This window comes from Eubalaena glacialis, chromosome 8 (assembly GCF_028564815.1).
Source record: "Eubalaena glacialis isolate mEubGla1 chromosome 8, mEubGla1.1.hap2.+ XY, whole genome shotgun sequence".
Lineage (NCBI taxonomy): Eukaryota > Metazoa > Chordata > Mammalia > Artiodactyla > Balaenidae > Eubalaena > Eubalaena glacialis.
The window spans coordinates 79,519,235-79,535,847 of record NC_083723.1 but is presented as its reverse complement, the minus strand read 5'-3'; the positions used below and the strand labels follow the sequence as shown (position 1 = coordinate 79,535,847).

Below are 16,613 nucleotides of genomic sequence, written 5' to 3'. Positions count from 1 at the left end.
AATAAGTCAGAAAGAGAAAAACAAATACTGTATGCTAACACATATATATGGAATCTAAAAAAAAGTGGTTCTGATGAACCTAGGGGCAGGACAGGAATAAAGATGCAGACGTAGAGAATGGACTTGAGGACACGGGGAGGGGGAAGGGTAAGCTGGGATGAAGTGAGAGAGTAGCACTGACATATATACACTACCAAATGTAAAACAGATAGCTAGTGGAAAGCAGCTGCATAGCACAGGGAGATCAGCTCGGTGCTTTGTGACCACCTAGAGGGGTGGGATAAGGAGGGTGGGAGGGAGGCACAAGAGGGAGGGGATATGGGGATATATGTATATGTGTAGCTGATTCACTTTGTTATACAGCAGAAATTAACACAACATTGTAAAGCAATTATACTCCAATAAAGATGTTAAAAAAAAAAAAAAAGAGGGGCTTCCCTGGTGGCGCAGTGGTTGAGAATCTGCCTGCCAATGCAGGGGACACGGGTTCGAGCCCTGGTCTGGGAAGATCCCACATGCCACGGAGCGACTAGGCCCGTGAGCCACAATTGCTGAGCCTACGCGTCTGGAGCCTGTGCTCCGCAACAAGAGAGGCCGCGACAGTGAGAGGCCCGCGCACCGCGATGAAGAGTGGCCCCCGCCTGCTGCAACTAGAGAAAGCCCTCGCATAGAAACGAAGACCCAACACAGCCACAAATAAATAAATAATTATTAAAAAAAAAAAAAAAAAAAAAAGAAAATCTCCAACACAGTCTACATCCCTTGCCTGGCTTCACTCATTCCCCTACCCAACCTGGACTTCATGGTCAATTAATCATTTCAATAATAATGCACCCAAAACCACCCTAGTATCCTTTGTCCTCTTGACTTCTCTTCCCAAATTCCCAGTCTGAATGATACCCACTTTTTGAATTCTTCACTCAATTCTAGGTGCTCAATCTCTCTAGACAAATCACAAAATGGCTGCTCAGAAATCTCCTGGTTAACCTACTCCGATTCCCTGTGACATTCTTCCACAGTAGCAAGACCATATCTTCTCCATACTCAAGCCCTCCCCAACTCAGCACATGACCTTGCTCCTCATTACTGAGTATACTCAATAAATGAGTTCCAGCCCCAATTCATTAAATTAATATCTGACAAACCCTATAGATGCCTCTTACAGATTATTACCCACAACTGATTTCCTTCTCTAAGGCTTAATCTCACCTAGAAAATGAAGATGGTCTAAACATTCTCTCTGGGACTTCCCTGGTGGCGCAGTGGTTAAGAATCCGCCTGCCAATGCAGGGGATACAGGTTCGAGCCCTGGTCCGGGAAGATCCAATACACCACGGAACAACTAAGCCCGTGCGCCAGAACTACTGAGGTTGTGCTCTAGAGTCCACGAACCACAACTACTGAGCCCAACTGCCACAACTACTGAAGCCCGTGCGCCTAGAGCCCGTGCTCCGCAACGAGAGAAGCCACCACAATGAGAAGCCCACGCACCGCAATGAAGAGTAGCCCCCACTCGCCGCAACTAGAGAAAGCCTGCGCGCAACAACGAAGACCCAACGCAGCCAAAAATAAATAATAAATTTATAAAAAATAAACAAACATTCTCTCTGCCTCCATTCTTTTCTAATTCCAATTTATCTTATTCAGCACTAGAAGATTAAAGTTCACCTCTAAACTCTATTACTCTCTGCTTAAAAATTATTCCTCAGCTAAATATTAAAGCAATCTACGTGATCCAAACTAACTTTTCCCATTCATCTTCTAAAACTGGTACCTGTCCCAGGAAAATTAAATTCCATAACGCTTTCTCAAGCACACAACACACTTTCCCTTCATTCCTTCCCCTTAAAATTACTACCTGGGCACTCTCTCCCTGCCTACCTTGTCAATATCATATCTATCAAAATCATTCTGGACAGCAATCAATTTGCAGTACACGTCAAGTGTTTAAAAACATTCAATGCCATAAACATGGCAATTCCACTTCCAAGAACTTATTCTATGAAATACAATGACAAACAAAATAAAAACAGATACAGAGATCTGTATTAAGCATTGTTTAATGATAAACATTTGGAAACATTTCCATGAATTCCACAACACATCAATAGCATGTGTGTATACTTTATTACACACCAAGTATGTGTATAATTATTAATTATAGATATATGCCAATATGTTAGCAATGCTTATTCTAGGTAAGCATTAAAATAGTATTAAAACATGATTTATTTTCTTCCTTGAGTCTTCCTGTATATTTCAAAATTTTTAGTACATGCTTAAACTTCCCACTAAGTTTTAAGTATTATCCAGGCAAAAAAGATGGAAAGGGTATTCTATACAAACTTATTTATCATGTATGTATTTATGTAAGTATTATTGCTTAGAGAAAAGTTACGGTCCTTGGAGTACACAAGTTAAGAGATAATAGTTTAACGTTATCAAAGCCAAAAAATAAGCAGGCAATGACAAAAAAGGAAGCTATAAATCAAGTCGTATAAAGGAGCCCTATTTGGCACACTAAGTTATTTGGTCTTGCCATTATCCCACAGAGGATGAAGAACCACTTAAACAAGAGGAAGATATGTTCAGATTTTCATTTTCTATTATAGTTTATATAGAGCAGTTTGAAGAACAAATAGAATGAAAGAAGGGAAAACAGGTGACCTATTGCAAACATCTTAGAAATCAATAAGGAGGGCATGAACTAGGGCTGTGATATTAAAAATGCATTAGTAGGTAGGCAGGAAAATAGACAGAATTGGTGTTTGGCTGGATTTGAAGAGAAATTCATAAGCTTTTGGCTTAAATAGGCCATTAACTAAAAATGGGGAGAAAAAAAACGTAAGACATAACTAAGTAGTCTGAAAGAAAACCGTGAAGATTCATCTTCTTGAAATACAATTTATCACACATCAGCCTCCATACCTACATATGCAGACTTCCCACTGCCCATATGGAAAAGTTTGCAAATTGTTTAGCCTAACACTGAAGGTCCTCCATGGAAAGACTGTCGCTTAACTTCATCTCCCTCCACCTCCCTAGATTACGTTTATGTTCTAGTTAAACTAATTCATTCTCATGAACATTCTCACCCCTGTGCCTGTGCTTATGCCATTTTCCTGCCAGGAATGCCCTTCCCTTCCCTCAATCTCATTACCCTGCTCTATTCTTCCTCTCTGACTCATTCTTGCAGAAAATGCCAATTCTTAGTATATTTAACTTGTTATTCATCTCTTACATAAAATTTAAACTGATACTGATTTCATAAAAAGCTTACAATGAAGCTTTTGGAATCCATACTGGAATCCATATTGGAATCTGACAAGCCTAAAAAAAATTACATAAATAAAGAGTAAATGACTCATCTATCCAGCAACACCAAGGGGTAAGGGATTCAAAAAGGAACTGAAGTATCATTAAATGCCAAAACTTTGTTTTGTCCAATATAGTTTTTCTGCCCTCCTCCTCTATTAGGCCAGACTTTCACTTCTAAATGCTCTCAATGTGCCTAATTCTAGCAGCTACTCTTATTTCTTTCTACTTTGCTATTTAACTTATACAGACCACACAATCAAAATTTCAAGACCTAATGGTCGTGATTTTAATAAATCACATCTAAAATAAAATAAATTGATTCTTAGGGAGAATCTAAAGTAACCAAGGAGAAAAGTAAGCTTTACTGTTTAGACATTTATGACACTATTTTGACTATTCAAAGGACATTCTTATGTTTTGGTTCTCCATTACATTCTCAGGAATTGAAATTGCCAAAAAACTTCCACCACTGTAAGGATCATTCAATGTAATTTTCAAGCATATATTACACAAAATGATTGGCAAAATATTAGAACTGTGACCCCATCAAAGAATTTACTATTTAGTCATGTAAAACAGAATACTCTTATAAAAGCATAAGACAATATAAGGAATATTTAAACAATGCAGGACAATAGAAGAGATAATAACATAGTTGTAGAGCTATACAAAATTAATTACAAATGACAAGATAGTAAATGATATAGTAACCCAAAGGAAAAGATCATTTTTTTAAGGTAAGGAATGGAGAAAATGGAAGAAGAAAAAAAAAAAAAAGATTTGAAAAAATTTCTGTAAGAACTTAAGTGAAGTTGAAACTTTTAATCATAGAGAGGAAAGTGTGCTGAACTGAAAGTCATAACATTTGTTGTACACTACCCTGCACTATTAAATATTTCATGTTTACACAATGTTTCACATTTGATGTTTACAAAAATGACCCTTAAAGTAGAGTTAAGACAAGACTAGTATAAACTACTTGTCAATCTCTTAAGAAGAAAATAAAGAGTACCTACATGGAAGAAATATGGAGAAAGTCCTCTTACCTTGAATATACCAACCCAATCTTTTGGATGGGGGTGGATATATGGAGTTAAGGTATAATGACATTCTAGGTGTGCATTAGGAAGATAGCTCTTGGCCACATTTTGAAAGATGACATGGGCAAAGTTGGAAGTCTGCAGTGGAACTTCTTGAAAGGATGTCATTGTGAATCTGAAACAAGTAAATCATACAAATTTAATGATACCAACTAAGAAAAAACTCATACCTTCAGAAAATACATAACATTTAATGCAAATTACATGGATATTTTCATACCATAATTATTGAAAAGACATACTTTTATATTATATTTATATTATATTGTAAATATAATATATTTAATATTGGAACTCCTTCTTAAAAATGTGATTAAAGGGAATTCTGGTGGTCTCGTGGCTAAGACTCCACGCTCCCAATGCAGGGGGCCTGGGTTTGATCCCTGGTCAGGGAACTAGATCCCACATGCCACAACTAAGAGTTCACATGCCACAACTAAGACCTGGAACAGCCAAATAAATAAATAAAAATTTTAAAATGTGATTAAATATAAAAACACAGGGGCTTCCCTGGTGGCGCAGTGGTTGAGAATCTGCCTGCCAATGCAGGGGACACGGGTTCAAGCCCTGGTCTGGGAGGATCCCACATGCCGCGGAGCAACTAAGCCCGTGAGCCACAACTACTGAGCCTGCGCGTCTGGAGCCTGTGCCCCGCAACAAGAGAGGCCGCGACAGTGAAAGGCCCGCGCACCGCGATGAAGAGTGGCCCCCACTTGCCGCAACTAGAGAAAGCCCTCGCACAGAAACGAAGACCCAACACAGCCAAAAATAAAAAAAAAAAAAAAAAAAAAAAAAAAACACAAACTGAGAAGTAATTAACTTACAATATGGCTCAGAAAGTTACATGAGTTAAAAAAAAAAAATTATTTATTTATTTATTTATGGCTGCGTTGGGTCTTTTGTTGCTGCGCGCGGGCTTTCTCTAGTTACATTGAGTGGGGGTTACTCTTTGCTGCAGTGAGCGGTCTTCTCATTGCGGTGGCTTCTCTTGTTGCGGAGCACAGGCTCTAGGTGTGCGGGCTTCAGTAGTTGTGGCACGCGGGCTCAATAGTTGTGGCTCGCGGGCTCCAGAGCGCAGGCTCAGTAGTTGTGGTGCACGGGCTTAGTTGCTCCGCGGCATGTGAGATCTGCCTGGACCAGGGCTTGAACCCGTGTCCCATGTGTTGGCAGGCGAATTCTTAACCACTGCACGACCAGGGAAGTCCCGAGTTAAAAAATTTTAAAAACCAAAATCAAAAACAAACTCTCAACTCTCCTGCAAAGCCTAGCCCTCTGCTTCTTTTGCAACCGAAAGCAAATGAGCCAGCAGTGTTTCTATGTTGAACCCTTGAACTTCATCATTTTCCTCCCTAATCTGATCCATCCCATCCCTCCCCTAGGCTCCTGTAACTGATGCTAACCTCTCTGTGCCTGCATTCCTGACCCACATTCATGATCCCCTGGACCAGTTTTTTCTCAACCCTGGCTAGATATCAGAATCATTAGGGATCTTAAAAAAGAAAAAGAAAAGACAATGACTTTCCGGAAATGGGACCTGGGCGCACACATGCATGTGTGTGTATATACACGCATTTTTTTTTTAAGCCTCCCCAAGTAATCTCAATCCTGTATACAGCCAGGATAGAGAACTACTACTTAGACTTTGACCCAACCCAACAATTTAAGTCTCCATTAGCAACTCTCACAGATTCCCAGACCTAGGCTGTCTTCTTGGGCTTCTGGTTCATACTTGTTCAAATATCTCAAATGATGTAAACTCTCAGTTGGTCTACTTGAAATAGTTCAGAGCCTATTTGTTCCTCTCTACCTATACCAATTCTGCCCTTTCATCCTCCCTTGACTTCCAGTATTATTGTACCATTTCCATACATTCACTGATTAAAAATAAATGTATGTATTTTTAAATGTATAGTGTAAATGAAACACATACTGTTGAGAATCTATTATAGATTCAGTGAATGCTCACTGGTTTAGTGAACACCAAGCACCAGCTAGCAGATGAATGGTGAAAGTGGCCTATAAAAATCTGCAGGACCCAAATGTTTTCCATATCTTGTGCTCTACTTTTGAGAAAAAGGATACAACTGAGGATTTACTCAAAAAATCTCTCTCTATACAGTGTGTCACAGACTCAGTACAGTCACTGATCCTACAGTACCACATCAGAAACAATGACACTGACACTATGGCACTTACTTCTGAGTCATCAAAACAGGAATCTCTGTAACAATGGGAAAAACTGGGACAAGAATTTGCTAACCAAATTATTCTTACTTCACAAATCTATGAATTTTCTACAGGACAAGCACAGAAGTAACACTACTCTTTTTTTTTTTTTTGCCACGCTGCATGGCTTATGGGATATTAGTTCCCCAACCAGGGACTGAACCTGGGCCACAGCACTGAAAGCGCCGAGTCCTAACCACTGGACCACCAGGGAATTCCCAAAACTACTCACATTTTAACAATTACTAAGAAGTCTTTATTGCTGGGAAAATCTAAGACAATATGCTTTTACAAATGTTTCTTTTGCTGATCTGTTTGAAATACTAAGGCAAATTTTTAAAGTTCTGAAATAAACACTTTTAAAAATGTCTACTTTTCCTCTTATGCATTCTCTGCTTCTGTTATGGTCAAAATACTGCTTTGTACTTACAGTATTACACAATATACTGGACAATATACTGGACATCCCATAAAGAGATGGTCAATCATCAACCTGGAAGCCACTGTGGTAGAATTCCAGGCTGGATGTCTGTCAGCCTCTCCCCACCTGAGGTTTGCCAGGATTCCAAGGGTAAAGAGAATGCATTCAGTAATAAACCTCCTGTACCTCTGCACTAACAAAAAGGCTTTATTACCAGCGACCCTACTTCACAGAAGGACTTAACAGTCAATACTCTCCAGCTGGTAAGGCAAAGCCTTCAGGAAACCGAAAAGGTAGCACAAACACTAGAAACTGCCTAAAATAAGTGAAGAGTTCTACTACTTTGTTTCTTTGAATAGTCTGAGCAAATATGGGCTCAAGGGGATGTCATGATGTTAATGAAGTCACTAATGATAATCTCCTTTCAAGTCAGTGGCTTCCTTAAAAAAAAAAAAAAAAAAAAAAAAAAAAACCCTTGATTCTGGTTTTGAAAAAAATGTTCACTATTGGTTATAAAATACCCAAGAGAGAGACTTATAGTTAACTGAACCAAACTCTTTTAGATACAACTACCAAAACTGAGGCAAGTGAATCAGTAATGTTTTTCTATGAAGAGAGTGAATATTTAAGTTTCTCTGAGGTAGATATTCAGTAAGGAGAAAACAAGGCTAGCTTAGGATGAGTTTCCCATGTTTTTAATTAAAAGCCATTTAAGAATGAAACTTTTTTCATAAAACTTGTTTCCTAAAGTAAACTAAATCAACAAAGTAGTAATTATTTGTTATAAAACAAGGTAGTGGAGTTTAAACTTTTGTTTAACCTCAATTACAACAGTGTTTAAAAGTCGATAATCCAACCTTAGACTTCTACTTCACTGAAAAGTTTTTAAGGTATAAAATAGCTTGAAGGTGTACACATATGTATTTATATATGTACCTGTGTATACATGCTTATAAATGCATCAAAAGGACTCAAAAAGCACACATCATACAATCTTTACTCATGAGGGCTATGTGTGAAAAGAGGACCTTAACTTTTAACTCAACTGACTGAATTTTTACCAGTATATTTAATGTATTATTTTCATTATTTTAAATAAACACATTAACATGAAATTTCATTTTTAAACCCTCTCCCCAAAATTCAAGTTTTTAATATAAAACCCTAACATCAGACTTTAAATATATTCATGATGCTTATAAATCTTTATAGCATAATCTACAATTATCCCATTAATAACCTTCATTAATCTCTCACCAACACTCCAACCTTTTTAAACATTTCAATGCGACTATAACTATAGAAATATTTTACAAAAGTAATTCCATTCTCATTGTTACTTTTAATTAATTTTCCAATATAGCTTCTAGTCATAAAAAAGTTAACATGGATAAATGTAATCTGAATGTAATTACAACAGGAATCAACCTATTTTAAACAGTAAAATATCTAATTCCCATACAGTTCCTGTTTCACTCTTCACACAGATAAGAAATGGAGTGAAAAGATGGGCAAGCTTATAAAAATGTTGAAATTAGCTGAGAATGCTAATGTATCAAGATGATTCACAGGCAGATTTATACACTACACACATGCTCACAGGCACACACAAAGACCCGCACACACACAGACCCACACACCACCCAGTGGAGAAGTAATATACAAAGTCACTGCATCACCTTGTGGTAATGCTTGGGAAGTGTAGCTTCACTAACATCCTGAGTAAAGAACAAACTGTGCCTCAGTTGGAGAGAGGAAATATAGCTCCTACCACAAAAGGAAGTGGAAGCAGCTTTACCATATCAAATTTTGTTTCCTATTCTCTAAAGTAAAGTACACCTCTAGAAACATGCGTACATTAAGATGCAAGCAAAGAATAAGTAAAAGTTTTCTAGTTAAGAAAACAGACCAAAAAAACCAAAATAAATGAATGAAACCAAACCTGGACATACGAAGAACAAGAGTAGTGGTGGGGCAGGGGGGGATATAAGTAAAGGGTACCAACTCTTTGATGGAGGATGGAAACTAAAATTTTGGTGGTAAATATGCTGTAGTGTATACAGAAGTAGAAATATAATGTTATACACATGAAACTAATATTATAAACCAATGTTACATCAATTAAAAATATTAATAAATAAAAAACAAAAATACATGAGAACAGTAAAAAAAAAAAAAAAAAGGACCAGACAGATTTGGCTGGGAAACAAAGTCTGAAATATATATACATGCTGCCTGCAGTGCCCTCTCCCACGTTTCCTACGTTATTCCCCAAAGTTCTAACAACTCTAGAGTTCCTTTTATGTGTTATGCTGTAAACTTTGGTCTAAAAACCAATTTTGTTATTTTTGAGGATTCATCAATACCTGAGGAAAAAATAACTAATATGCAGTGGTCACTCAGTTAAGTAGCTAGAAAAAATTGGGGGGGTGAAGGGGGAGGATTTCAATGTTATCTTTACTTCTTCCTCTTGCAACTTTTTCAAGCCCAAACCAGATCTGGCTTTTGTGGTAGTATTTTTCCAGTGGCTCCTGATACACATTTTATTTAACTAGCCCAAAATGTGTAAGCCTTAATCAAATAAAGTAGGAAACTGACCATATTAAGAATTTCTGTGCATTAAATGTCCAGAATCAAATTAAGCTTTTTAATTTAGATAAATATTGTATATAATTTGCCAATTCTAACACTTAGAATTCAAAAAGAAATAAGGTAATTTTGTTCTATGTGATAATATTATTATAGTGACTGTACATTTTTCAAAGTCCTTACCAGTTAAAGATGGACGGTAAACTAATTATAGGTGAAATATCCTGTTGTCCAGGATTTGCTTTAAAAACTCCAGGGGAAAAAAATAAATGTGCTGACAGTGTAATAAACCAAGATGAGCAAAATAGTGGTTCCTGTAACTGTTTGTTCTCCTTCTGGGTATTTTGAAAATTTCCATAATAAAAGTTAGTAAAACCAAAGTAGACAAAAATTAGTAATAAAAACTCACCTATGACCTTCTGCAATAGAAACACATTACACATAGTGGTTGACAAACTTAGTGAAAGTTTTTTAAAATATTCAGTTAAAACTATATGAACTTTTAAATTAATCTCCGAACTTCAGTCCTGGAGGAAACTGAACATCTGAAGGGAAAAAATACGTCTGATATTCTAATAGCTTCCAATTATATATACTTCAGCTCAAACAAAGACTATCAGCTGGTTTACAGACCAGAAAAATATTATCAGCAATCTTTCCGGGAGGCAGAAGCAAATCCACCAATCTGTCAATTTGCACTCTTACAGTCCTCCCAATCTCCAGAATGCTTTACAGCTGAGTACCACTACACTCTGGCCAGGTGTCACTCACACCACTTTAATTTTTAGATTGTTTTAAAAGTTGGTTTCTAAAAAGCTATGATCTTGGCTTTTTATTATATTAGAGGGGAGGGTATCTTTACCTTGCTGTAAGAGTTTACTTGGGGCAAAATAAACTTTAAAAGGCTAGAAGTGGATATAGCCAAAATTTTACTTAGTAACATACAAATTCCAAAAGAATGCAATCCAATAAACCTCACATGTGAGGCAATTCCCCCAAAGCAGTAAAAAAGGAGCATAGTTACGATCCTTCATAAATATTTATCATTAAAAAGGTTGAAATTTTAATTCCAAAATTCCTGTTATTTTGTTAAGGAAAAGATATTTACTGGTTAATTCTACACAAATGTCTGCAGCCATAATTGTAAACAGGGGTGTGCAATTTAACAATGTGATGACTAGAAAACGTAATCAAGTAATCCTTCAAGAAATCAAGTTTATCCTTGATAAGAACGAAAGGAAGGCCTGGCCTCAGCCCCTTTTCCATACCCAAATAGCACTCTGAGGGTAATCAGCCCATTTTTTTAGATTAACATGTTACTCAAACGATCTCTTTAAACACTTTGGGAATTGAGCTCCAAAACTATAATTAGTAATTGTTGCATGCAGCTTGTAGAAATTCTACGATTAGCGGAATGCAGAGTTGAAAACAAGATTTATTTTCCCATCCCTGACACAATAGCAATTCATAACTACTTTGTGAAACCTAAAAATATATGTAGAGAGCACGAGGGAAGAGATATGGGGACATATGTATATGTATAACTGATTCACTTTGTTATAAAGCAGAAACTAACACCACTGTAAAGCAATTATACTCCAATAAAGATGTTAAAAAAATAATCAAAATCAAAAATATATATATATGTAGAAAGTCAAATGTCACGGCGTTCTCAAACGAAATTATTACCAATAAGGTAATATATGTTTATCAGTACACACATACGCACACTAATCTCTTAACAAAGATTCCCCGAAACGACGAGCGCCTGTCGGGACTTGTCCACAACCTGCGGACCTCCGGGGGTGTTGGGAGGGAGAGTTGTGAAATCAAGAAAAATTGCCTACGCAAAGACATACGTGACTCTCCTCGGAATATTTAAGATCCCTTCGAGCACTAGGCGTAAGGCCATTTATAAACAGACAAGAATGCGTTCACTAATTCTGCAGCCCAGGTGAAGTCGGAGAGCCGGCCCAAACCGCTTACTCCGCCCACGGCTCGCAGTCAGTCTCCGCCTCCTAATCCACTGGCGACTCAAACCAAAACACTTGGGCTTCACTCCGCACGGGCAAACCCGAGCGTCCGATCCCGACACGACCTAGATGTTTTCCCAAGCTTACCTGCCCCGGCAGCACACACGCTGCCCTCCAAACACTCACCCTAGAGTGGAGCCTCGGGCAAGGCACTTTCTTCTCCGGGGGTCCCCCGCGTCACTCGCCCCCCCGCCAAAGGGCCCACGTCCCACACGGCTCCCCCAAATAGCGAAAGCCTATCCAGGGCCTCCCCGCCGTGTGGGGCGGCCACCCATCGCTTTTTCCAACTCCATTGCTAACCGAAGTTGCCCACACCACCGTCACAATCGCAGTCCGGGAGGAAAGGTTTGTCCTCGGGAAGGAAAGCATCGTCATTCGGCAGCACCGTCACCACGGAGACCGTTCCCGACACCGACCAGGCCCCTAGACGCTAGAGCAGAGGGACGTATCACGAGCCCCCAAAGAGCTCCAGCGGGCGTCCGCCCCGCGCAAGGCGCTTACCGAGTGAGGAACTCCCGAGCAGAGGGGAATGTTAGAGAGGCTTCCGAGCCTGAGCCGCCATCAGCCGCCGAGCCTCTTCCGCCAACACAGTCTCCCTCTACCGACCTGCTCCACCTCCCCACAAGGCCAAAAGCCGACGTTATGTCACTTCCGTCCACGGCCCAGCCCCTTCCGCCGCCGCCGCCGCCGCCGCCGCCGCCGAGCTGCGTCAGTCTGGGCCAATCGCTGAAACGCGAAGTTGGTCGCACGGTCCTTTAACCACCCTACCTCCTGTCGCCCTGCCATTGGACCCGAGCAGATCCGAACCGGCCTTTTCCCTCGGCTCGGCTATTCCTCCTCTTTCTTCCTCTTCGCCGTTTTCGCTCAGAGACCTTGTGGCAACCAAACAGGGTCCGTTTGGATAATGCATTTTTGACTTTTTAATTATTACTTTGAGCGAAAGTTAAGTAACTTACCAGTTAAGTGGAAAGGGTAGCCCTGGGGTGTATGAATTAGTACCATGTCATTGCCTGGATCTTTAAAAATCTAAGCGAATCCATTTATTTTGTGGATCGGAAAGCAGAGAACCATAGAAGCAAAGGAGGATCACGCGGCTGGGGCGGCGACCGCTCACTCCTGGGCTCTTTCCCAAGTCCTGGTCCAGTCCGGTGCTTACTTAACTACGAGGTTTTGTTCTCTGTAAAACCTCGGTGTCTCCTAGGAGATTTTCAGTTCTAATGCTCTATGATTCTATTTCCGCTTGCTCCAGCACTGACCTCGTTCTATGAGTTGTTAACTGCTTTTGTTATCTGTTATTTTGTGTGCATGAATTTAGCCCTGTATTCTCTGTTCAATGATAATTTCTAAAGTCACTTTTTTATACATCTTACCCTCCTAGAGTAGGCATTCAGTTTAAATTCTAACTCCTCGGAAGCAACTGTGTTCTGTTCTAATTCACTATGTTCCTGTGTTGCCATAAAGCCCTGAAAAAATTTGCAACATCACCAATGAAGGAAGAATAATAAATTAGATCAAGTTAAACGTTGAAGCATCTTCTAAATTCAGAACATACAAAATCCTCTTCAATATAATTTACTTCCACATATTTTAAGATTACAATGCCTTTGATAATATAGGTTCTTAATAACTGCTGACTGATTTGTTCCCTATATATTGAAATCTTTGAACTTGGTATTGTTCTGTATATCATATTTGATCATAGATTTCAGAAGACTCTTTACAGATCATTTAGTACCAATCTCCATATTTTACCGATGAAGAAAATGGTGTGATAATATCAGTAATCACTGGTGTTACTGGTAGCAACCTTCTAGTAGTAGTCTGTGTCTCTTAGGAAAAGAAAATACAGGGCTTCCCTGGTGGTACAGTGGTTAAAAATCTGCATGCCAATGCAGGAGCTACGGGTTTGAGCCCTGGTCTGGGTAAGCAATAAAGACCCAACGCAGCCAAAAATTAATTATTTTAAAAAAAATTTTTTTAAAAAAGAAATGTAAACACAGCAGTGAACTTTATAAGCACAGTTTTTCAGAAGTGTCACTCTTTGTATTTTTTAATCACATGACTAATTTGCATGTAATAAATTTCTAATTACCACCAATTTTCAGTTAATGAAATCAGGAGAACAGTATGCTTAATAAAAGCCATAATTGGAAAATATTTTTTGTGCAGGTATTTTTACTTGCTTTTGTTATTTTTAGTAATTTCTTGAATTTTTAGACCTTATTTTCCCCATGAAGGTATTAGTTCAGGAACTTTAACTTGCTTTAATCCCTTTAATAATGATCCCATGAATTTTAGACAGTGTTTCTCCCAGCAAGGTAAATATATATCCCTTAAGTATTTAATTGAATTTTTTTAATTAGCCCATTATATGTACAACAGTGTACTAGGAGTATAAGGGATATGGATCCACAATTCCTTATATGAAAGATCTGGGCCAGATAGGATTTCAGAATTCAGAATTTTTCAGATTTTAGAGAAGTGTACTTATGTTACATAATATCCCACAAGTCTGGGGCAGCACTCCATAATCAAGTTAATATTTTTTTCAGGACAAATTATGAATATGACACCGCTAAGTAGGATAAATAGAGCGTATAATGTTCAGTTCAGAGCAGGTTTTTCAGATCAGGTTTTCCCACTTTGCCCTCATGGGTTCAGGTCAAGTTTTATTGACAACTGAGTTCAGGTCAGGATAAGTTTTGCCACCAAATGTTAAGAAAACATTTGACTTTCAAAGTTTTTTGGATTATGAAATAGTGAATGAGGGATTATAGACCTGATCAAAGAAATTGGAAAGAAACTCCCTCAGCATCCCGTGATATTTCTGGAGCAATCACAGTTTCAAGCAGTTTTGAAGCAGTTGTCCTAACCTAGCACAAACCACCTCACCTGTGTTTTGACTGGGACAATATCTAAAAGACACCCTCTATTAGAAGAACTCATGACAGCAAAGGCAGGAAAATAAATAAATCCATGAAAAATGTGGGTGACAAAAGTATAAAATATAGTATAAAAATAAAGTATAAAATAAGATATTCAGAGATGGGAGAACTCATTATAGGCTTGTGTGAACAATACACTTCTCTTGGTGGAGGTAGGCCTAGACTGTTAAGTAGGGTTTTGATGACGACATGGAAGAAGACTTCAAGTCAGGATATAAGAGCCTGGGCAAAGGAGTCATGTAGGGAGAGGATTGTTAACAAACAATAATAATTCCCATAGATATTTAAGGTTGTCTCCACTCCTCACAGCAAAACCCTGTAAGGTTTTATCCTCGTTTTGCAGGGGAATGTGGGTTCAGAAAAGTTAAATAACTTGCCCATAATCCCAAAAAGGGCAAACCAGACTTGAACTCAAATTTATCACTCCCAAAGTTCCTGCATTTTCCACCAAGCCATGCTGCTTCTTGATAAGTGCTTTTTGGTCATTTACTATGTGCTCTGGGTTATACTAGGTTTATACTAGGTACTCTGGGGAAAACAAAGAATAAACCACAGTTTCTTCCCTAAAGCTGCTTTAAATCTAGTTGAGATATTACAAGATGGGACAGTGAAGTGTTAGATTTTGTAGGAAATGGACTCTGAGAAGTAAAGTGGAAAGAAGGATTGATACAGAATTATTATTATTATTTGCTAAAGAAACTGGACTCTAAGCTTTGAAAGAGTAACAGGATCTGAAAAGGTATAGAAAGGGCTTATGTAGAGAGAATAATTAAAAGGGCACAAATGGGACAATTAGGTGATACAACATGGGTTGAAAATCAGAAAAAAATAAGTTCACATAGGCACGTTATAGAAGTATCATTACAGGTTTTGAAAGCATATAAAATGAGTTGTCCTCATCTTTTGAAACAGTGGCTTTCTTTAGAGTTTGTATTAAAGGTTCCTATTGCTAGAAATAATTCTTTCCTTAAAAAATAATAGATATGTAAACATTTGTTTAAAAAAGAGTGCTTTTAAAGACAAGATTTGAATAATGGTATGTTTTGGATAAACAGAGAAAGAGAAGATTCAGAACACTCTAAAGTAGGGTGGTTTATTTCCTCTTACCCTATGTTAGAAGATAGTTGATGTACTCTTTGCTCCTTATAGCTTGCCTACCATTACTCTCCCAAATGTTTGAATAAAGCTTTGCTCCTTTGAGTTGCATGCCAACCAGTTAAACCCCCTTTTCCCTTCTTGTTGCTGTCATCTGTTGATCTCCAGGTCACTCTTCCTCATTCATTGAAGACTATTACCAAGTGCATAGTCTTCCTCTCCATTCCAAGCCCCTCAGAGTCTACCTGGATGAGATTAAAATTAAAAGGCTAACATCCTGGCCTTTTAATTTCTTGAATCCCTCATCTCCAATAATCTCCTCCACTCTAGTCCATATATTTCCATGTTCATACCTTGGACCTTAGCATCACCCATAATTGTCTCACCTTCAAAATCAAGTATCCTGCTCTGGTGACAACCTCTTGTTCCTCTAACTTGCTTATACAAATATGGCCACTGTAACTATTTTTCAAACTCATCAGGATCTCTAATCCATTAAGCTTTCCCTTTTAATACTTCCCTCATTATCCAACTCAGAGTCTATGGACTATCATTTTATTAACATTATTTCGAATACCCCAAACTCCCTTGATTTTTCATCTTGCAGATTAAGTACAATTTCCCATAACAAACACGTCTACAGACTCTGGTCATCATATGCTTTATCACTAAAGGTTTTGTCTGGGAATACTAAGCAAAAACTTTGAAGTTAAAATCGAGTGTTTGGGGAAGTTTTCTACACTATTGAAGCTGAATCTGGCCTCTGTACCCCGACACCGAATTGAATCTCAGAGACAGAGGTTTGGGGGAAGTAGAAAAGAATAGCTTTATTGCTTTGCCACGCAAAGGGGGCCACAGCTGGCTAATGCCCTCAAAACTGTGTCCC

General features: G+C 38.4%; 1 protein-coding gene across 2 annotated transcripts in view; it reads right to left on the bottom strand.

Annotated features, from left to right (window-relative positions):
• TAX1BP1 (Tax1 binding protein 1) overlaps positions 1-12,309 on the bottom strand; it is a 93,106-nt gene extending 80,797 nt beyond the window's left edge. For both annotated transcript variants that reach the window (XM_061198622.1, XM_061198623.1), the window contains exons 1-2: positions 12,189-12,309; positions 4,365-4,533 (exon numbers count right to left, since the gene is read on the bottom strand). In XM_061198622.1, the coding sequence (XP_061054605.1) occupies positions 4,365-4,526 (162 nt within the window). In that variant the 5' untranslated portion in view covers positions 4,527-4,533; positions 12,189-12,309. The remainder of the gene's footprint in view (positions 1-4,364; positions 4,534-12,188) is intronic.
• Positions 12,310-16,613: the final 4,304 nt, after the last annotated feature.